Source organism: Thalassophryne amazonica, chromosome 12 (genome assembly GCF_902500255.1).
Source record: "Thalassophryne amazonica chromosome 12, fThaAma1.1, whole genome shotgun sequence".
Lineage (NCBI taxonomy): Eukaryota > Metazoa > Chordata > Actinopteri > Batrachoidiformes > Batrachoididae > Thalassophryne > Thalassophryne amazonica.
Window position 1 is genome coordinate 57,990,517 of NC_047114.1, and position 23,172 is coordinate 58,013,688.

The 23,172-nt window shown below is 43.2% G+C and overlaps 1 protein-coding gene across 1 annotated transcript in view; it reads left to right on the forward strand.

Annotated features, from left to right (window-relative positions):
- The window catches only part of tpra (translocated promoter region a, nuclear basket protein), a 169,406-nt gene that overhangs the window by 105,483 nt on the left and 40,751 nt on the right, over positions 1-23,172 (forward strand). Inside the window, 12 exon segments of the mRNA XM_034183752.1 lie at positions 3,563-3,667; positions 3,774-3,986; positions 8,019-8,057; positions 8,468-8,647; positions 9,529-9,640; positions 12,087-12,280; positions 12,631-12,701; positions 12,886-12,901; positions 12,903-13,086; positions 15,270-15,446; positions 16,216-16,328; positions 22,850-22,921. Coding sequence (XP_034039643.1) covers positions 3,563-3,667; positions 3,774-3,986; positions 8,019-8,057; positions 8,468-8,647; positions 9,529-9,640; positions 12,087-12,280; positions 12,631-12,701; positions 12,886-12,901; positions 12,903-13,086; positions 15,270-15,446; positions 16,216-16,328; positions 22,850-22,921 — 1,476 coding nt within the window.

Consider the following 23,172-nt stretch of genomic DNA (forward strand, 5'->3'; position numbering starts at 1 on the left):
ACTTTTCTCTTCTCTCTCCCTCCTTATCTTTCCTGCTTCTGTGGCATGTTGTCTGTGAGGCTGCAGCTTTGCTCTTCTGGAAAACGACAAAAATGGATCTGTTAAAGTGGTCTCTGAACGCAATTGACACTATTTTTTATACAAGACATTCGGGGGCGGAGGACCCGGCCTGTCCTGCCGGGACGCATGTGATGGGTTACGTGATGGACTCGTGGAGGAGATGGCAGGTCATGTGCCTTTACATGCTTTCTGTGGAGGACGTCAAAGATGTGTACATATTCGGCTTGGTGGTGACCGGCTTTCTGATGTGTGGAGCGGGCACTATGCTGGTTTACCGGAAAATCAAGAAAGTGGAAGCAGCTTTGATTGGTCCTTCCAGGCTGCCCTACATGATTGATTCGATTGGGAAGGCAGTGGCTGCGCAGCGTTGGAAAACATCTCGTATAGAATTGCAGCCCTGGAAACCCGCTCTGACCGTCTGTGAAGACCACATTCTACATTCAGATGCATTGAGAGCCACTCTGTTCTCAGAACTGTGGAATCTTTCAGGCGTCTGCTAATCTGGCTATTCATTTGGCTTCCCCAAATACAACTGCACTTCAAAGTCGCTGTGATAAAAGCTCCTCAGAAGATCAACACTTAAGCCTTGCTCCCTGGTCTTCCTCCCTCCCCTCATTTTCTCCAGCTCTGACGTCGACTGTGACTGCTCAGGACTGTTAGGGCTGCCCCTCCCCCTCCAGGATTGGCAGACAAGGCCGTTGACGACGCCAAACAGGCTGCCTCCGGAGTGTTCTGTTAAACTGGACCTTTTCAAATCTCGGTTGTCGTCCTGTGTCCTTGTTTTTGTCTGTGTGATTATTGTTTTTCTGTGCTGATGGGAATTTTTTTCCTCATTGCCGCTGTGTAATGCAGCAGCTATGAGGGTTTTTTTCTCCTTTTCCCTCGTGTTTTGCTTTTATATATATGTTTATGTACCGGGCCGGCCTATGTGTTGTGTGTTGTGCGTGTGTTGTTTGTTATGGGTCGGTGTTGGTTTGCTCAGCCCTGCTGTTGACCAAGGCAGGGATGTACATCTGGAGCTGGTCCCCAGGCGCCTAATGGCGACTTCTGCTCCTACTGGCAATTAGGATGGGTTAAATGCAGTAGACACATTTCATTGTGCAGGGAACATGTTCTTCTGTGCATATGACAATAAAATTCATTTGAATTTGTATATGGGTTTTTGGGGTGTTTTACGGTGATTACAGTTGTCATCATATACTATAAAGACAGGCAGGTGGTCAGATATGTCGCAGATCATTAGGCCGCTGATACTTGTAGACTCCATGTAATTTGTGAAAATGTCAATGAGAGTAGCACTGTGAGATGTAATTCTACTAGGTTTAGTGATAGCTGGATAAAAACTCATACTGTGCATCCTATTGATATAGTCATCGTTTGGTTTGTGATTATTTGGGTTCATCAAATCAATATTGAAATCTCCACAGATAAATATTTTTTTTGTTACCTATTGTGGAAAATGTTTTTTCCACCCACTCTGTAAAAAATTCCAGACTTGAACCAGGTGACCTGTATAAGCAACTTACAATAATATTTTTCTTTTTTGCATTGAGTATCTCTATTGTATTGCATTCTAATGTGTCATATATTGTTATTGTCATATTTTCTATTGCTTGGAATTTAATGTTATTATGGACATATATAGCAACTCCACCTCCCATTTTATTTCCTCTGTTTACATAGTTCAAGCTATAACCTTCTAACTTGAAATCTATGCCTTTATCCTCATTAAACCATGTTTCTGAAATTGCAATAATGTGAAATGGCTTCTTTCCCAGTCTTTTGTTGCCCCGTCCCAACCTTTTTGAAATGTGTTGCAGTCATCCATTTCAAAATGAGCAAATATTTGCACAAAAACAAAATTTATCAGTTTGAACATTAAATATCTTGTCTTTGTGGTGTATTCAATTGAATATAGGTTGAAGAGGATTTGCAAATCATTGTATTCTGTTTATATTTACATTTTACACAATGTCCCAACTTCATTGGAATTGGGGTTGTAAATGACGATCTGATTAATCGTGTCAGTAACGAAGCAGATTGAGGCTGTCAAGTTTGGAAATCTACATAGGGCTACACATCAACTTAGTATATGTTTTAGTTTTGTTATAAGGGCTAAACAACTGAAAACGTGTATTATGCAGTTTTGCCTTTAACAACTATTATCAGGGCCCAATTATTTAACAAATGAGTTCTGTATTCATGTGTATTTTGTCTTCTGTGGTTTTTGCTCCGGGTTGCATATGGTCCATATGGATCCGTAATTTGATTTGACACAGATGTTACGCCTGATGCCCTTCCTGGCACAACTCTGGATGTACATGGAGAATGGGGCTCAAGTGGCCTTGAACCAGGGGCTTCCTTTTTGGGAGGCATTAATGCTTAAAAAAGAAAAAAAAAACATGCATAATTGCTGACAACAAAGTTGTACTTGCTGCTTCAGGGGAACATTTTTCTGGAATAATTAGTGAAAACAGTGGAAACTCTAGGATCATCTTCTCTTGAACTGCACACTACTAAAATATGTACCGACGTCAGATCTCTTCACACCAAGCTTGCTCAGAAAAAATGTGAAGGATTTGGACAATTCTTTAATGACAGTGATGCTAAAGGCCTTTCTTTGTCTTCTAACAAAGTTAAAGAATAGGTATTTGGGGGCTTTTTTCTACATAGTGGTCATTCACATAATCAGCATTGTGAAATGCAATCAAGCAACCAACCAGATTTATTTAAGTACTTTAAAACAACCACAAATTAACAAAGTGCTGCACAGAAGAATAAATAAAAAACATCATAAATAAAAACAAAACAGTTCACATAAGACATAAAATTGTAAAATACAAATAAAATAAGTAATACAGCCATACACTAAAAGGCAATAAAATAAAATCAAATAAATGAAGTCAGTGTCTTAATAAGTGTCAAAGGCCAGTCAGAAGAGGTATCAGACTTTATGTGCCTTCACCTTAACTCATCCTTTTGTGTTGCTTTTGTGTTGCTCTTTACTAAAACTGAGAACACAAACTCAGAAGAAAATTAGTGATGCAACTTTCTGCAACTGCATTCCTAACCTGTAGAGTTGAGTGAATTTAAAAATGCATGTTTTATTTAGCTTTTAATTCCACATTTCACATTTTATTTAAATTGTTGTTTTATGTTTTGATATTTTTTTTTCTTTCATTGATTCATTTAACAATATTATTATTCTGTTAATTCTTTTAAAGGAGTCATTAGACTCCTACCAAAACATTTATCTGTCTTCATTTATTTTTAACTTTGGAATGTGTTTCTTTTTAATGGTTTGCAATTGTTAGCCTAAATCTTTTAATGACTTATTTTGATGTGAAGCACTTTTGGCTGTATTTCTTTCATGAAAGTATCTATACAAATAAAGTTTATTATTTCAAGTAATTTTAAACATGAAAATTCATTAGAGATTAAATTACATGTTTTTTTTTGTTGTTGTTGCATTGTCAACCATTTTTACTATATTGCTCTCTAGGTTCAGGCCCAGCTGTCTCAGTCTCAGACTCAGCTGCAGCAGAATCAGAACCAGCTGACTCAGAGTCAGAAAGACCTTCAGCAAGCTAAAACCCACATGCAGCAGGTAGGATGTACATTTGAAAAGCAGGAGTCGCTCTCTTTCTGTTTGGAGGAGTAGAGGTTATGTGATCAGAATAATCCTGCTAACTTCCTCCCTCTCTAATGTATAGTTACAGAACCAGTTAAAGTCAGCTCAGAGTCAAACTCAAGCTCGTCAAAATCAAATACAGCAAATCCAGAAGGAGCTACAGGAGACTAAGGAGACCCTTCAACAGAACATTGCTAATCAGAAAGAGCTACAACAGACACAACAAGCAAATCAACAGAGTCACAACCAGGAAGTCGCTACCCTCAAGACTGCACTGAGCCAGGCAGAAAGCATGGTGAGAAAACATCTCACCATTTATGATATAGATGGGTTTTTTAAGTGACATGTTTTTATTTTTTCTCTTTCAAATACAAACAAGGATATCTAGTAATATTTATGTCAGTCTGTCTGCCATGTTCCTAACCTGTGAACCTGTGAGGAAATGCGGTCTTGCCCCAAGTGAAGGAGTTCAAGTACCTCAGGATCTTGTTTACAAATGTGGGGACAGTGGAGTGTGAGATTGGCTAGAAAATTGGCGCAGCAGGGGCACTATTGCATTCGCTTTACAGTGCTGTTGTGACAAAAAGGGAACTAAGCCAAGAGGCGAAGCTCTCGATCTACTGGTCAGTCTTCATTCCTACTCTCACCTCTGGTCATGAGTGTTGAGTCATGACTGAAAGAACTAGATCATGGGTACAAGCAGCTGAAATGGCTTTCCTCAGGAGGGTGGCTGGTGTCTCCCTTAGAGATAAGGTGAGACGCTCAGTCATCCATGAGGTGCTTGGAGTAGAGCCACTGCTCCTTTGCATTGAGGTGTTCCAGGCACATCTATCTGGGGGGAGACCCCAGGGAAGATCCAGGACTAGGTGGAGAGATTATATCTCCACACTGGCCTGGGAATGCGTTGGTATCCTACAGTCAAAGGTGGTTAATGTGCCCTGGGAAAGGGAAGTTTGGGGTCCCCTAATGGAGCTGTTGCCCCTGTGACCCGATCCCAGAGAAGTGGCTGAAGATGAATGAATGTTTGCCATGTTTATCGGTGCCTTATTTTATAAAAAGCAGGGTTGGGAGGGTTACTTTAAAAATGTATTCCGATACAGTTACTAGTTACCTGTTGAAAAATGTAATCAGTAACGTAATCCAAGTACCATAATATTAAAGTAATGTAATTTGATTACTTTCAATTACTTCTGGATTACTCCAATATCAAATATGCTAATACAGACAAAATAAACTAAATAGAAATAGTCTTGACTACATAGTACAGTTTATTAAGCAAAAATAAAACTCTTTCTTTTACATGGCATGCTCTGTTTTACTTCACATTATGAATTAAGAGCACCCACAATATTGTTTTAAACACACCCAGTGTTCACCTGTTAAATTTTCAACAAAAAATGCCAAACAAATGAAGGATAATGAAAACTCAGGCATGTGCGGATGAATTTATAATTAAAAGTGGCTTGCAGAACAATATACAAAACAAAAAAAAAGTCTACTACTTGTTCAGTAAATTCGCACCATGTTTAACATATCAGTCCACTTATTGAACTTTCAAAATAAGAACAAAAGCATAATGAAAACCATAAAGTAAATACTGTCAGTAAGGAGGCGTGGTTGCCATTTTAATTCCGGGCAGGTTAGTGATTTGCGTGCATAGATGTTCAAGAAACAGGTGGAATATGCCGGAGAGCTGCGCATGTTGGCAAAGCCACAAACGGAGGAACAAGGGAGACAATATTTCCTTCCATAAGTAATGGTTCTTCTTGTCACTTTGTCCGTGATATTTGGATGATAAACAGCTGTATGTCTCCTGCCGTACCCGTGTCGCCCGTTGACACGGACCATTAAGTCTTCACTTATGTCTCGTTGATATTTTCCACTGCTAGACCAATGTCTAGTTAAAATACTTGTCGTTAGTGATTAAAATTGTTCGACAAGACTGGGGATTTTTTTTAATTTGCACATTAAAATAATGAGATTATAATGACCTGCGCACTGTGCCACTCACAGTCACACCCACACATACAGATGTGTACCCACACCACTGACTTCATGAATGAAACTCAGTCAATAAAGGATAATTGTGTAAAAATATAATATGTATATAAATGTATTGTAATGGTTTTAGGAGCCACGCTGCGTTGAACAGCAGCTGCATGACGCCTCAGCTCAGCAGCTGGAACAGCGCAGATCTGTGTAACTTTCAACACTAATATTTGGGAATGTGTGTGTCCGAGTAAGTTGAATACTTTCCTGACATAATTTAATGTCATTTAATTTTACCATTATCCATTTTACCAATATCCAGGTCAAAATGGCATTTTTTTAACACGTATTTTGCGAACATTTTTCTGAGTGTGTCCAGTCGCGGATCTCCATTGAAAATGCATTAACATCCGGGTACTTCATCAATATTTTGCCCGGTTAGGAGACGTCATGTACTGTTCATGAAGGGACGTTTTCGTTTCAAAGAAAAAAAAATATTATATACAGATAACAGGGTTCTAGCTAGGATAAAATTTTAGCGTAGTGGTAATGTCGAGGGAGCGAAGCGACTCAGGGGGCTGCGGGGGGGGGGGGGGAGCTTTTGAAAATTCAAGCTAAAAATTGGCCATTCTAGGGGTACCCAAAGGGGAAAAGCCAGGTACGACAGTCCAAGTCCCTTCATCATGTCCAGAAGGCTGGGGAAGTTTGTTGAGTGGGCAATCTCATTCTGGGTTAGCCAGTACATGGCCCTCAGTGAGGCAGTCGGAGTCCGTAGACATTTTTAAGTCAAGACTTAAAACCTATTTTTATTCTCTTTCTTATGAGTAGTTTTTATTTTATGATTTATTATTTTACTTCTGTTTTTAATTAGGTATTTGAATTTATTTATTTATTTATTTAATTTTTTTTATGTTGAACTGTTCTGTGTGATGCGCCTTGAGACGGCTTTTGTTGTAATTTGGCACTTTATAAGCTGATTAAATTGAAATTGAACAACATTTTATTGAGGCTTAAATAAATATGAAATTGGTTACTGGATCCTTAAACTCTGGACATAGTAAACTCTACATGGTGGATCCTTGATCTCTGGACATAAACAGAAATAAAGTCTGTTAGTTTTTGTCAAAAGCATTTCCTTTCAGACATTATTATTGGCATGAATGTATTTCCATACCTATGAGCTGAGCTCTTGCAGATGTGCTGCAGGTCAGGTTCATAAAGAATGCAAGACGTCTCATTTTGGGAGGAAAAAATGTTTTAGTCGATTGTAGTTTGTCTGTATTGCAACGTTTGTAAGAGGTGTAATTTTATTTAAAGTGGCGATTCATTTTGAAGTTATTAATTCCGAGCGTTATTAATTCAGAGAGCCGCGCAGCATTTGAAGCTGTGACAAAACGGAGACCGATTCTTGTTTCTCAACTGCAACAAGACCAGAGTCCCAGTTAGTGACTTTAATCCACACAAAAGTGACTCATGATATTTTAATGGCTTTCAGAGGGGTGAAGAAGCGGACTTACCGCTTCTGAAGAGCAGCGAATCAAAGAGCCATGAGCCATTCAAACTGGAGTCGCGCTGCAGAAACGGTTGATTACAGACGCTGTATTGAAAATAAGCATAACGTTCCAAAATTATAGCGTAATGGGTCGTAACACAAGTTTGCGCTAGCTAGAACCCTGGATAATATCATAAAATGCATTAAAATTGTAATCCTGCGAAGTAATCCCCATTTTTACTAAATATACCTGTAATATGAATACGTCTTTTTTTCTGTAACTGTAGCAGAATACAGTTACCTTTTTTTGTATCCTAATTATGTAATGCCATTACATGTATTCCGTTACTCCCCAAGCCTGATAAAAAGCAAAACAAACAAAAAAGACATGCACATAACACTGTTATTTCAGAGACACAGAGAGTGTCCACAGCTGGAGACTCAAAATGAGCCAAAAAAAAAAAAAAAAAATCCAGGCTGGAGCTTATTCTCTTTCGCTGTCAGTCTCTCCATTTTCCATTCTTTACAACCTGATACCTGCTTTTTGTATTTGTTTGTAGCACTTCTTAATACTGCAGGAGGACATTATGTAGCTGCCTTGAGTATTTGTGACTACTGACCAAAGCAGGATGAATTTGCTGTATTTTTGCTGTATTTTTATGTTTGTCTGATTTAGCTGTAAATGTCTTCAAATTAAATCTGTCCATCTGTTTTCCATAGTCACTCATTATTTGCTTAGGAGTCCAATATGCAGAGGACAGGTCAAATAAAAAAGATTAAATGTAAAAATATTAACACTATGAAGGAGACTTAATATGTGTGTATCTATACTTTCCTTCCTTCCAGGTTGCTGAGCTTCAAGGCCAGTTGGACATCCTTCAGAAGGTTAGAAAAATCTTGGCAGTTATTTTAGGCAGCAAAGCACTGTGTGTACAGCTGCCATTCAGTAGTATGTGTTGACATGTGTTCATGCCTGCTGTGTTACAGTCTCTCTATGTGAAAAGTGCTTTCATGGATATGAAGAAGCTACTAAGTATTTAAGGTTACTTGTTTGGTGTGAGAGTTTAATACAGCATAGATAGATTTAATGCTATGAGTTAATTACTACTAATAGCACTACTGCATATATACAAATATGTATTACTCGCTTACTGCCTTTTCTAGATATCAGCTTTGATTTCCAAATATCTCCTCACTGCTCATTATTATTTTTTTCTGTTTTCTACCACCACCCCAAGTTGATTTACTCAATTACAAAAGTTAAATCTCCTGTTTAATTGTTCCCTTTTTTCCAGACTGTTGGCGACCGTGAAACCAGTATAACGCATCTGGAGGAGCAGCTAACAGAAGCTAAACAGACCATTGAGGCTAGCCAGGCCAGTCAGAGTTCCCAGTCTGTCCAGGCCAGTGACGCTAACCTTGGTAATGAAGCTAGCCAGGCATTACAAGAAGAGCTGGCAAAACTAAAACAAGAGGTATTCCACATTCTGCTCCATTAATTTATTTGTATTGAAGGATCCTTTCTTTGGGTTATTTTTCATTGTTGACAACTGTTTCTTCAGTTAACAGCCTTCTACAGCAGAGATTAGTAGTCCTTGTGAAGTATTTAGTATGTTTAAATTTGTTAATGTTAATGGAGTCTTTTATAATGCAGGTGTTTCACTGCATAAAATAGGATCATTTATTGTTTCACGTTTAGTTGGATGTTTTTCACTATTGTCATTTTAACATATGGACCAGTCCAATTAATGTTTGCAGGAAACATGTTTAAACGTTTCCAGATGTGCAGTTGTGGTTAACATGTAGTAATTGAACAATATTTATCTCAGACATGCCGTGTGCTGTTGTATTACGGTACATTGTCTATCCTGCTGTACCTCTGTGCACAGCATCTAAACTGTCAAAGGAATTCTGCAAGACCTCATTTCTTCAACACTGCTCCATTGTGGTTCTCTGCTTCACCACACACTTGACCATTTACAGAACTTCCCTCCGATGCTGAATGCAACTACAGTCAAGTGTGTGGTTCTCTGCCTCACCACACACTTGACTGTAGTTGCATTCAGTATCGGAGGGAAGTTCTGTAAATGGTCATAAGATTACTGCCATAGAATTGTCTCTGAAAAGCAGCAGTTTCATGTCTTTTATTCCTCTTGTTCTGTGTGTGAAATAGTTTTCCAGTACATTTTGGTGGTTTTGTTCACAGGAACTGTATATAAATATAGAGACAAAGGCTGTTGACATGATCTTCACTCTGAGTCATTTAAATGTTGCAATGAAGGGTAAAATGAACTGTGATAAATTAGTAGTCTTTTTATCTATTTATGCTTAGAGAGCAAATATTTATCTCCTGCAGCTGTCTGAGAGCACGAACAGAGAGGAAAAGCTGAAACTGCAGATGGCTGACAAAGAGGAAAAGACCAGAAAGGCCATCCTAGGTGCTAAGACCAAAATCAGCCTATTAAACAGTGAGTTCTCTATGTTCTCTTGAGTGTATTGGAGCCTTTGAAGGTTTTCTCCAGAGATCCCAAAGAGCAGGGAGTTACAGTAGTCAAGCCTAGAGGAGACAAAGGCATGGACAAGTTTTTCAGCATCAATGATGACATCATACTGCAGTGAGTATAGTTTGAAGTTGCTGAAATGGTTCAGTTTTTGATGCACAGATATCCATGAGTGGAATTGGAAAGAGGTGAAGTCTGTGTCACCTAAAGAACTACATGAGGAAAAGCAGAAGGCACGGCCAAACCAGTGACCCAGTGTCACTTCTGGCAATTACCCCTCAGAGAACACGACCTAAGGACAGCAGCCAAATCATTGATGTTTTTGTTCTTAACCACAACAGCAGGCGCATTGTGCTGTTAATGAAGACATCAATGAAAGGTGAAAGATTTTCTCTCTGCCTGCCATTAGCATTTTTTCTTCTGAGGCTATAGGTTACACGTGAAGGTCTGAATATTTGTATTGAACAGTAGCCTAGGTTTGTCTGTGATTTTCTTCATTCTGTATGTCATTAGTGACTGTCGCAGATCAGAATGTGGCTATATGTATGCATGCCCGTGAATGTGGCAGAGGTGTAGCAGAGAGCCATCGCAACACACGAGCCCATAGCACCCTCATAAATGTCAAGCTCCCCCATAGCACCTGCAGAAAAAAAATCTCTGGAGCTGCCACTCGTGTTAAACACCATAAGACTACAAATTTAGTTTCTACAAAGATTTGGACTTTGATCACTGGATTTAGAGTGTAGTCCAGATCACTGGCCATTTTACCACAGAACTGCCATGTGAGAAGAAATTTTACTTTAAGTAGACAAGAAATATCCTCCGTATGGTCAACTTTTAGGTTTACAGTCTGTTTGGTGGACAGGCAGTCAGAAGAAACAAAAGGGCCCCACCATCACCCGTTTGATAGTAAGTCCCTTCGGCTGCTCCCTTGTTTGCACTCGGGGCCGCCACAGCAAATCCAAGGTGGATCTGAATGTTGAATTGGCATAGGTTTTACGCCAGATGCCCTTCCTGACGCAACTCCACATTACACGGAGAAATGTGGCAAGGGTGGGATTTGAACCCGGAACCTTCTTTGAAATTTACCAGTAATGTTAGAAATCTGTAGCTAAATTTTGTTGAAATAAGCTCCATTTTGTTACTGAAACACATGCCCTACACTTGAACTGTGCAAAGTCGGTTGTGGTTTTTAACTGCCGCTATACATTACGTATTACTTTCTGTCCAATGTTGTAACATTACCTGAGTCTTGACCTTAGTAAAACCAGAAGAGTATTGTTGTAATTAAAATTAACTCAAGTTTTATTGGCTGTACACATTTGAAGCTCTTATTATTTATTTATTTTATTTCTCCCAGTAACGGTTCTCTGCATCCCAAGATGGTCCTCCTGCAGTGATTCATACACTGGATTTATGGATGTGACAGCCACAAATCAAATACAGTGCATCTAGAAAGTATTCCCAGTGCTTCACTTTTTCCACACTTTGTTGCAGCCTTATTCCAAAATGGAGTAAATTCTTTTTTTTTTTTCTCCCTCAAAATTGTACACACAACACCCCATAATGAGAAATGAGAACCTTCCAGAAGGACAACCATCTATGCAGCAATGCACCAATCAGGCTTGTATGATAGAGTGGACACTCCTTAGCAAAAGGCATATGAGGGCTGCCATGTTTCTGGAGTTTGCCAAAAGGCACCTGAAGGACTCTCAGACCGTGAGAAACAAAATTCTCTGGTCTGCTGAGACAAAGACTGAACTCTTTGGTGAGAATTTCAGGCATTATGTTTGAAGGAAACCAGGCACCATCATTCTACAGAGAAGCATGGTGGTGGCAGCATCATGTTGTGGGGATATTGTTCAGCAGCAGGAGCTGGGAGACTAATCAGGAGTGAGGGAAAGATGAATGCAGCAATGTGCAGAGACATCCTGGATGAAAACCTGCTCCAGAGTGTTCTTGACTTCAAACTGCAGCGACAGTTTATCTTTCAGCAGGACAATAACCCTAAGCACACAACCAGGATATCAAAGGATTGGCTTCAGGACAACTCTGTGAATGTCCTTGAGTGGCCCAGCCAGAGCCCAGACCTGAATCTGATTGAACATCTCTGGACAGATCTGAAAATGGCTGTGCACTGACGCTCCCCATCAATCCTGATGGAGCTTGAGAGGCGCTGCAAAAAGGAATGGACAAAAGTGCCCAAAGATAGATGCACCAAGCTTGTTGTATCATATTCAGGAAAAGTTGAGGCTCTAATTTCTGTCAAAGGTGTGTCAATAAAATGAATTTACTCCATTTTGGAGTAAGGCTGTAACATAAAAAGAGGAGAAAGTGAAGCGCTGTGAATACTTTCTGGGTGCTCTGTATATACAGTTCTCTTGCTTGTGATTGCCTCCATCTCTGTGTCTAGGTGCCAAGGAGAAGCTGTGTCAGGAAATAGAAGAACTGAAACAGAGTAAAGAAGAGCAGGAGGTGAAACTGAACGCGCTTAAGTCCCAGTATGAAGGACGCCTCCTCCGGCTTGACCGAGAGCTAAAGGATCTAAGAGAGAGCCAAGCTCACTCTGATACCAAAGAAGAACCACAGGACCAGAGTTTATCCAAGGTTGAAATATTTGTTAAGCATATGACCTTTTCATATTTATGTACATGTGCCTCCAGAGGGCGATATTTTTACCCCCCCCCCCCCCCCCCAAAAAAAAGGACACAAAGTAGAGAAGTGTTTTGGCGTTCAGCTCTTTTAATAATGAGTATCTGCTGATAATAAGTCAAATTTGGAATAAAAAAAAAACCTAATTGTGTATTCTTCTGATTTTCTGAATTGGCAAAAAAATTATAACAGGAATTTTATGTGTGAAAAGGCAGTTGTTGGTTTTTCTTTTCTGTAGTTGTGTAGTGGATGCAGTGTTCCTCTCTGTTGCTTTCTGTAGAAACTGATCTTATCTGTGTGTTCAGGTTGGGGAACAGGCCAGATCTGCAGACCAGAGGCAGATTTCACTTAAGAGTCCTGCTCAAGACAGAGGAAGGTAAACTAAGATACACACCCAGCCAGTCTTAGGTGTAAGTGGAGGGAGAGGGTTCTAAGGAAAAAAGGGTGAGAATTATTTCCTTAGTCAGTCACATGCTTGGATCACTTCTTTAATGTGCAGAGTAAGAGAGAAGTTTTAGTTAAATTTTAAGTGAAATAAGGTGTTTTAACTGTTCCATCAGCTCCACTCTGTCTGACCCCTCCTACTGCCAACATCCGCCCCACTCCTAGTACACCATCTCCTAGTAACAAGCCCAGCCCCTCACCTGGTAGCAAGGCCACGCCCCGTGCCAGCATCCGACCCATGGTCACCCCAGCAACTGTGTCCATGTCGACACCCACTGCCACTGTGATGCCGACCACACAGACTGACAATCAAGACGGTAAGAGTGAGTAAAAAAAAAAAAAAATATATAGTGTGGCATTTTCGTTTTATACTGCTGGCTCACATTATTATTATTATTATTTTTTTTTTTAAGAGGAACGAGCACTTTTTTAATTACTTTTTTAAACCTGTATTTCTACTCTTACTCAAGTCATTTTTGTTTGAGCCAGTAGTCTAGTTTTTACAAAGTACATTTGTCATACAGCTTTGTTACAAGCACTCTGCTCCAAATGAAGGTGGGACAGCATGCGGAACAGCTGCAGATGTTGAAATATGCTGCATGCTAATAGAGAAGAACCACCTGTTTTTGGACATTGATGAATCTGTTGACCCTGACTGGGGATGTTGTCAGGCAGTGGAAGGAGTACTTCGAGGATCTCCTCAATCCCGTCGTCACGTTTTCCGAAGAGGGAAGCAGAGACTGGGGACTCAGAGGCGGACTCATCCATTACCCGGTGCTGAAGTCACCGACGTGGTTAGAAAGCTCCTCGGTGGCAAGGCTCCTGGGGTGGATGAAAATCCGTCCCTGAGTACCTTAAGTCTCTGGATGTTGTGGGGTTGTCTTGGCTGACACGCCTCTGCAACATCGCGTGGTGATTGGGGACAGTGCCTCTGGATTGGCAGACCGGGGTGGTGGTCCCTCTGTTTAAGAAGGGGGACCGGAGGGTGTGTTCCAACTATAGGGGGATCACACTCCTCAGCCTCCCCGGTAAGGTCTATTCCAGAGTACTGGAGAGGAGAATTCGACCGATCGTCGAACCCCGGATTCAGGAGGAGCAGTGTGGTTTTCGTCCTGGTCGCGGCACACTGGACCAGCTCTACACGCTTCATCGGGTGCTCGAGGGTTCATGGGAGTTTGCCCAACCAGTCCACATGTGTTTTGTGGATCTGGAGAAGGCGTTCGTCCGTGTCCCTCGGGGCACCTGTGGGGAGTGCTTCGGGAGTACGGGGTCCAGGGTCCTTTGCTAAGGGCTATCCGGTCCCTGTACGACCGCAGCAGGAGCTTGGTTCGCATTGCCGGTAGTAAGTCAAACCTTATTTCCAGTGCACGTTGGCCTCCGCCAGGGCTGCCCTTTGTCACCGGTTCTGTTCATTATTTTTATGGAACAGAATTTCTAGGCGCAGCCAGGGTGTAGAGGGGGTTCTGGTTTGGGAACCACAGAATCTCGTCTCTGCTGTTTGGGACGATGTGGTTCTGTTGGCTTCGTAAAATCAGGACCTTCAGCGTTGCACTGGGGCGGTTTGCAGCCGAGTGTGAAGCGTCCGGGATGAAAATCAGCACCTCCAAATCCCGAGGGCCATGATTCTCGACCGGAAAAAAGGTGCTTTGCCCTCTTCAGGTCGGTGGAGTGTCCTTTGCCTCAAGTGGAGGAGTTTAAGTATCTCGGGGGTCTTGTTCACGAGTGAGGGGACGGATGGAGCGTGAGATGGATAGACGGATCGGTGCAGCGTCTGCAGTGAACGAGATCGCTAGTACAAGCGGCCGAGATGAGTTTCCTCCGCAGGGTGGCTGGGCGCTCCCTTAGAGATAGGGTGAGGAGCTCGGTCACTCCGGAGTAGCTCGGAGTCGAGCCGCTGCTCCTCCACGTCGAAAGGAGTCAGTTGAGGTGGCTCGGGCATCTTTTCCGGATGCCCCCTGGACGCCTCGCTGGAGAGGTGTTCCGGGCACATCCCACTGGGAGGAGGCCCCAGGGAAGACCCAGGACATGCTGGAGGGATTACATCTCTCGGCTGGCTTGGGAACGCCTTGGGGTTCCCCCGGAGGAGCTGGGGGAGGTGTGTGTGGATCAGGAGGTCTGGGCGGCTTTGCTTGAGCTGCTGCCCCTGCGACCCGACTCTGGATAAAGCGGAAGAAAATGGATGGATGGATGAATCCACCACAACACAGAACAAGAAGGAGCTAGCAACAATCCCTAGCTACATCTGAACACAGTTTTTACTATAAAATCTAAAACACAACCAAAACAAAACACTTGTTGCGCCTCACAAGAAAATCTGTGCTTTTAAAAACTCGTCTTTCACTCTGTGTGTACGTTGAAGTATCAGGTGAGAGCAGACTTCTATTCTATTTTATAAATGGCTAAGACAGGTCGAAATGGCTTATATGCTGAGTATTGTGTGTTTGCAGTTGGTCACCGGTGTCTGTTCGGTATCAGTGTAATAAAGCATTTGTTTCTACAGTGCTGATCAGTGCAGGTGCTGCAGTACACTCCACCAGTTCCAGTCTGGTGAGCACGCAAACCTCTGTATCTCAGCCATCCAGCACCCAGGCCACAGCTTTTGTTCAGCCCACACAGCAGCAGACAGCCAGTCAGGATGCAGAGCGGCCATCCACATCCTCCTCTTTGATTGGATCAGGTCAGTAAGACCAGTCCTACTAATAATTCTGAAACGGTGTAGACTGTTTGGTGTGGCGTCATTTACAGTCAAATCACAGTTTACTTCAAAATAAATTTCAGGTCAATACAGCATTGGCAGACTAGTTTTATAGTGTTATCATTACCCATGGATGTCGAAGTTGGAGTCTCCGCAGTCGTGTCTGCAGACTGATCTCAACTCTACTGGGAAATAGATTTTTGTTTCCTTGTCTCTGTGCTTGCACTGCAGTACAGTTGGTCTGTCAAACAGTTCTTTAAAATGTTGTTCACCTCCAGTAAGATCCACAAAAGTTTGGACATGAACAGTGGCATTAGCGGTTTGTCATATTGAAATTGAAAGTAAGTAATAAATCATTACTAGCACGTGGCCCGTGTGGATCAACGGGCTTTAGATTGGGTAGCATTTATAAAATAAGCAGCAGACATTTTTCAAGGGTGGTAATAAATTATGCAAAATTCCTATGATGATTTGGAATGGCGTGTGAGTCCAAAATGTAATTAACATCTCTTGTTCGCTGTTGTTACCTAATATCCCTAATTTCTTGAAAAATATTAGTCCTATCAACTTTCCGTTTCTCCTTGATCGAAGCCATACCCACGCACCCATGCGTACATGTACACAGAGGCCACTTGGCGTTTAATATATAGACAACTGAAATAATGTAGACATTCTGAATTTTGTGAGGTTGCTCACAAATGTCAATCACCATGTATCATTGTGCTGTGTGTGGTTATTTGTTTGTGTACAGCAAGTTCAAAGAGGAGTAGGGACGAAGATGAGGTGGAAGAGAGCAGGCCAGAAAGTTCACAACCATCTCTACAGAGCAAAAAAATACGACTCCGATCAACATTTGCCTTGCAGGTAAACAAAAGCATGCCATGGCTGCTTTGTCTTTATGCATTTAGTAACTTATTTTAGAGTTTGAGCGCAGAAATTTGTTGTTGTCAAACCTCATGGCTAGGATTGAGCCTGGACAGGATTGGCCCAGATTTTAAAGGTCATCCAGTATAATGGCCAACAAAGACACCCAGCACTGACCTCAGGTTGTCACTTTATCTCTCCAAATATCACTTCTACAGCTTACATTTGTATTGAACACCGACGGTGAATCCGGAAAATATTCACAGCGCTTCACATTTTCCACATTTTATGTTACAGCCTTATTTCAAAATGGAGTAAATTGATTTCCCCCCCTTCAAAATTCTAGACATAGTACCCCATAATGGCAACATGAAAAAAGTGTTTTTTTGTTTTTTTTTTTTTTTTTTGCAAATTTATTAAAAATAAAAACTAAAAAAATGACGTACATAAGTACTTACACCCTTTGCTAGATACTTTATTGATGCAGCTTTGTCAGCAATTACAGCCTCAATTCTTGTTGAACATAATGCCATCTTAGGGCAGTTTTGCCCGTTCCTCTTTGCAGCACCTCTCAAGCTCCATCAGGTTTGATGGGGAGCGTCGCTGCACAGCCATTTTCAGAGCAGTGTTACCACAGTAACTTTGAAAAGTTACTTTGAACAGTTACATTTTACAGTTACTTTATAGAGTTAATTCATTAGCAGCTGCGGACAACTTGTTGGCAGCTGCTGAATGTAACTATTAAAGTAACTAGTCATCTAACTTGGTTATTTTTAAGATCGAGTACTCAGAAAAGTAACTGTTACTTTGCTGATTAGTTACTTTTCTGAGTACTCAATCTTAAAAATAACCAAGTTAGATGACTAGTTACCTTATTAGTTACATTACTTATTAGTTACAAGTTGTCAGCAGCTCTTAATAAAGTAACTGCATAAATCTGCTAATGACGTAACTTTATCAAGTAACTAATAAAGTAACTTTTCAAAGTAACTGTATTGGGCTTGAGTCTGTTCCCCTTCTTTGTCACTACCTCTAAAGTTTTGGAGAAGACTCTTCTTTATTTGCCTCTCACATGCCTGGAATTTGACCTTTGTGCAAAAAAGTAATAATAAAAAAAAATAAGAAGGTCGGGACACTTTTAAAGATTCAGACAAACAAAACGAGAGTTACGAATGTAACTACGGTTCTATGAATTCCGGATGACCGCCAGAGGGCGGTGCTTTACCACCTGGATAACTACATATGCGCAGCACAGAGGTCGAGAATATATACCAACAAAGTCATGCCATTGAATGTGACCTGGGTGACGTCACTGGTAGTCGCACTAATGTACTGGTGATCCTGGCAGTCGCACTAATGTACTGCTTCAACATTCGGACAGGAACAGGGAACCTGAAACAGATAATCCTGGATCAGAATGCGGGACATACACAGCCAAGGAAACTGGCTGGTTAACATGAAAAATTGAAATTCTCTTGGGTAAAAAGGACAGATTAGGCCACAGCGTAACCCCAGATCCGTCAGAATTCCATCGCAAATATTCCCCAGCGACTGATAGGGCATGGAGCTCTCCCACCCGCTTAGCTGAAGACAGTGCAAGTAGAAAGGCAGTCTTCACTGACACCCATTTAAGATCAGCACTTTCAACTAGTTCGAAAGGGGATAAGCTTAAACCCTCCAGGACTAGAGGAAGGTCCCATGAAGGTACGCGTGCAAGCCTTGGAGGCCGCAAACGTAGAGCACCTTTCAAAAAACGACACACTAAGAGGTGTGAACCCACTGACCGGCCATCAACGTAGATGTGCCGGGCAGAGATTGCAGCAACATAAACCTTCAAGGTAGCGACAGAAAGTCATTTCTCCAGCAGTTCTTGTAAATATTTGAGGAGAATAGGCACAGGGCAATGCTCCGGGTCTAACTTTTGTTTCTCACACCACTGCGCAAACAGCTTCCATCTGTTGTCATACAAAGCCCTGGTAGAAGCAGCACGTGAATTAAGGATAGTCTGAACAACAGCCTGGTCACAAGAACTTAACAAGGAGTCTGGCCCCTCAACGGCCACACATACAGTTGAAGGCGTTCTGGGTGAGGGTGCCAAATCCTCCTCTGTAGCTGTGACAACAAATCCTTCCTCTCCGGGAGAGCCCAAGGTTCTCCCTCGAGGAGTTTGTAAATCATGGGAAACCAAATCCTCCCAGGCCAGAATGGAGCAACCAGCAGCACCCTGTGGCTGCTCTGATCTATCCTGTGCAGTGTCAACATCAGCAGCGGGAGAGGAGGCAAGGCATAAAGGAGGCAGTCCCAGCCACGGGTGAGCCAATGCATCCTGCCCCAGCGGGCTGTCTGGTTTCCAAGAGGGAGTACCATTGTGGGCAATGTGTCAAGGTGCTTGAAGCGAAAAGGTCCACTTCCGCTGCACCATATTTCTGCCAGATCATTTGGAACCACAATCGGGTTCAGTCTCCACTCTCCCGGTGGTGGTTTCTGTCTGGAGAGTAAATCCGCTGCTCTGTTCTGTACTGCTGTTCTGCAGATGAACTGCTCTGACACTTTGAAGGCGAGGCAACACCCATAAGAAGCTTCCGAGTTTTCTGCCAATGAGTGATTGGACCTGGTGCCCCCCCTGACGGTTTATGTGATAGACTGTTGACGTGTTGTCCGACCGGACAAGAACATGTCTTCCTCTCAGGGCCGGGAGGAAATGCTTGAGAGCCAGTCGCACAGCGCGAAGCTCCAGCACGTTTATGTGTTGGAGTCTCTCCTGAGGACTCCAGACACCCCTCACCATCCTGTGATTCCACACGGGCCCCCCCAACCTTTGAGTGATGCATCTGTAACAACCACCTCTCGGCAAGAAGGAACAGAGCCTAGAGGGACACCCTTGCAGATGAAGTCCACGTTCCCCCAGGGTTTGAGGTGCAGAAGGCACTGGTTGGAGAGTCGTACAAGCCTGTGCTGGTGCAACTTTGAGTTGAGGCCTAGGTTGTTGATCCAAATCTGTAGGGACGTAAGAACAGAAGTCCCAAAGGTACCACTAGCGACATTGCAGTCAATTTGCCCATCAACCGGAGCATCAAACCAAAAGGCAGCGTCACAGCCCGTTGAATGTGTGAGACGAGACGAATTACATCGTCCGCTCTCCTGCGGGGATGGCGATGCAGTCATAGTCAGGGAGTTGATGGCAATGCCGATGAAGGTCGTTTGTTAACTGTGAACAAGAGAACTCTTTGCAAAGTTCACTGTGAGTCCTAAATGAGAGACATTGTTCAGTAGAAGAGCTGTGTCGTTGTGCGCCTGCTCCTGAGTCGGAGTGCAGACAATCCAATCGTCTAAGTAGAGTAGGATTCTTAATCCAAGAGCTTGCAGTGGGGCTAGTGCTGCAGCCATACATCTGGTAAATATACGAGGGGTGAGAGAGAGGCCGAAAGGAAGCACCCTGAACTGGTGTGCCCTGACCTTCGAAAGCAAAGCGGAGAAACTGCCTGTGATGAGCGCCACTGGCACATGGAAATAGGCGTCTTTTAAGTCGACACTTGTGAACCAGTCTCCTGGTGTGATAGTTTGAAGGACGTCTACTGTGCGGAGCATGTGAAACTGCAGCACTTTGATATAATGATTCAGACGTCGGAGATCGAGGATAGGACGAAAGCCGCCATCCTCTTTGGAACAAGGAAGTAAATTGAATAGAACTCCCTGAGCTGGTCTGAACTGTGAACTGGCTCTATGGCCCCCTTCTCCAGGAGTTCCAAAATCTCCCGTTGTAGGGCAGCAGACTGCACCGAGTCGGAAACAACAGTCATCCTCACCCCATTGAACCTTTGGAGGACGACATTCTGTAACCTTCGAACAGGTTGAAATGACCCATGGGTCTTGAACTTGAGCCTCCCAGTGGCTGAGTTGATTTCGTGAAAAACGGCTGGGGCCAAACATTGGCAGTCAGACCCGACCCTCTGCCTCGCATCCCTGAGGACCTCTGGCCGCGATTACTGGAAGCTCTGTGAAACCGTTCAGTTCTCGGGGGTCTGCCTAGGCTCATGAAAGGCAGGCTGCTGGGAGAGCTGGCCCTCAACTGCAAAAGCAGCTCTGGGAGTCTGCGGAAGCCTGGATGTAGAGTGAAAAGCTGTAGCACGTCTGACTGGCTGAGGTCTGGAAGACCGTTAGGTCAACACTGTTGCCGAGATTTACTAGCCTCAACAGCATGCTCTAAAGTTTGTTGGGCCGCAGGTCCAAATACTTGGCCTGGAAGAACTGGCAGCGAACGGAGTGTGCCTCTGCAGGATTCGGACAGGGGGGACTGCGCAAGCCACACCTGACGTCTAGTGATGGTAAGGGTTGACATCAGTCTGCCAAGCTCTCTGGCATATAAGTAAAGGTTTGGAGTGAGGCATCACTAAGACTTTGCATAGCATCATCAACCTCTGCCTCCCTCAAAGACTTTGAGAGGGCAAGGGCTAAATGGGACAGTGAGTTGCCTAGGTGACCGATGCAGCAGCTATGTCATAGCTTTTGGTGAGGAGGTCATCAGTGACCCTACACTGAGGACGTGGGCAGGGCATCCGGCCGAGCAGCATCAGCTGGAGCCACAACCAGGTTCGCAATAATGCTGTCAATGGCGGGCATACGGTTCAGACCATACTGCGCTGAATCACACATAGAGCTAAGGGCTCTGCAGTCCTGTGATAGATGGGTCAATGATTTGGGGTCCGCCCAACATCGGTGGAGCTCCTCGATATATTTGTGAAACTGGAATGTTGAACTCAGGCTTCTGAGTGACTTTGAAAAAGGCACTTGAAGCGGTGGTTTCCGCAGGGGGATTGTCGACCCCAAGCCTGGATAAAGCCAACTGAACAGCTTGCTTGACAAAGGATAGTCCAGGTCCGGTTTGCGGCATGGACTCTGCCTCAGAGGTATGAGAGCCCACTAATGAATGGCTTGGAGAAAGACCCTCTCATCCTCATCCTCCACACAGTTTATATCACTTGTCATGTACAAGGAATCAGTTGCAGCAATAGACACGACATCTTCCTCCTGCTGAGTAACTACATTGGTCTGATCAGCCTCATTAGGGACAACAGGAACTGTCACTGCATCCCTAGGCTGTAGATTCAGAAGCAAGGACTTAATCTGAGCAAACTCAGAAGTCAACGTTTCGACCTTTTCAGCCAAAGCATGTCATGAGTAACCTTCTTAGCAGAAGGGGCTCCTGCATGTGGGCGTTTACGGCGCTTTGGTCCTTCCTGGGGCTGGAGGCCAAAGTCGCACTAGATATTCCACTTTCCAATGCCGCAAGTCTAGCAGATCTCTCTGCCAGTGGCATGCTGGCACAATTAAGGCAGGCATCGCCAGTCAGGGCTTCCCTCAGGTGTCCGATCCCAAGACACGAGGGGCAAAACATATGTCCATCATCTGGGCTCAGGGAGCCAAACAGGTACTACAGCCATGCAACAAAGGCCCTGTCAACATTGTGGACTGCGTGCAGATGGCTAACGCAAGCCCTGATGGTTACAAATGGAAAGACAAAGCGTGAATCACATGCAGTGTAAATAGTAACACGAGGCACGGAGCGTGAAGCACTCACAGCCGTCGACTCGACACGAGGCACGGAGCATGAAGCACTCCAGCCGCAGACTCGGCACGAGGCCCGGAGCATGAAACACAGTGTAAAAGCTAATACAAGGCCCGGAGCGTGAAACAGTCACAGTAATAACACGATGCACACAGCCGAAAAACTCACAGCCCAAGTGGTAAGTCACTTAGAGCAACGACGACAACACTAGCTGCTAGCGGAGCTGTTAAACTTAGCAAATGGCGGCAGTGCAGACGAAGTACTTCAGGAGTGGAAAACACTCACGGCAAGCCCAACACAGTACACTATACTGGTTCTGATACACACATAACCATAGTTAACGGGGTTAGTGACACAACTAAACAAATAGCCAGCTTTCATCGAAACAACACAGCTAATGTGCACAGAGGAAAATACCCAGCAGGGCAGCGGCATAGGCGCGCACCCGGCGTTTAGGAAGGTGTACTCACGACAGGCGTCAAAGAATACAAAAAACGATGAAGCCGTGTCTCGCAGCCTCTGGAGGACGTGTGCAGTGCACGTAGCTCCAACCAAGGTGGGTTGCGAGGCTACAAGCGAGAGCGGCAGTCGCAACTAAATGCGTTCTCAACCTCTAAGAATGCGAGAATGTAGAAAAGAAGCGAGCGCTGGGTGCGTCTGGTATATAAAGACAACCAGTGACGTCACCCATTCACATTCAATGGCGTGACTTTGTTGGTATATATTCTCGACCTCTGTGCTGCGCACTTGTTATCCAGGTGCTAAAGCACCGCCCTCTGGCGGTCAGGAGAAATGAAATAGAACATTAAATATTGGCCAACAGTAATATGTACTGACTGTTATTTGCTGCTCATTGGTTCTTTGGTAAAGTTTTGTCATTTAATTCTTAATGACATCTGTAGCTCAGTACAGCTTTAGAATATTCCAGTATTCAGCTCTGTCGTGTGTGTTTCAGGTGGAAGATGACGAGATGGAGGGCGAGATCAAAGATGAGGGAGAAATTCAGGTTTCATCAGATGTCAGTCAGGTCAGTTATCAGTAAAAGCATCCTCTTAATCTGAAAGAAATGTTTTTTTTAAATAAGCAGTGCAAAACAGTTTTTAATTTATGAATGTAGGATTCGACCCTAAGAGACATCATTTTTTTTTCTCTTGCTAATATTTGTGGCGGTTATTTTATTCATGAGTTTCAGAGTTCAAACCAAGAAGTCAATTTTCTTTTAATCTCAGGTCACCATATCTGAAACTGGATGCAGTCCTCAAGCAGCAGTAACTGACA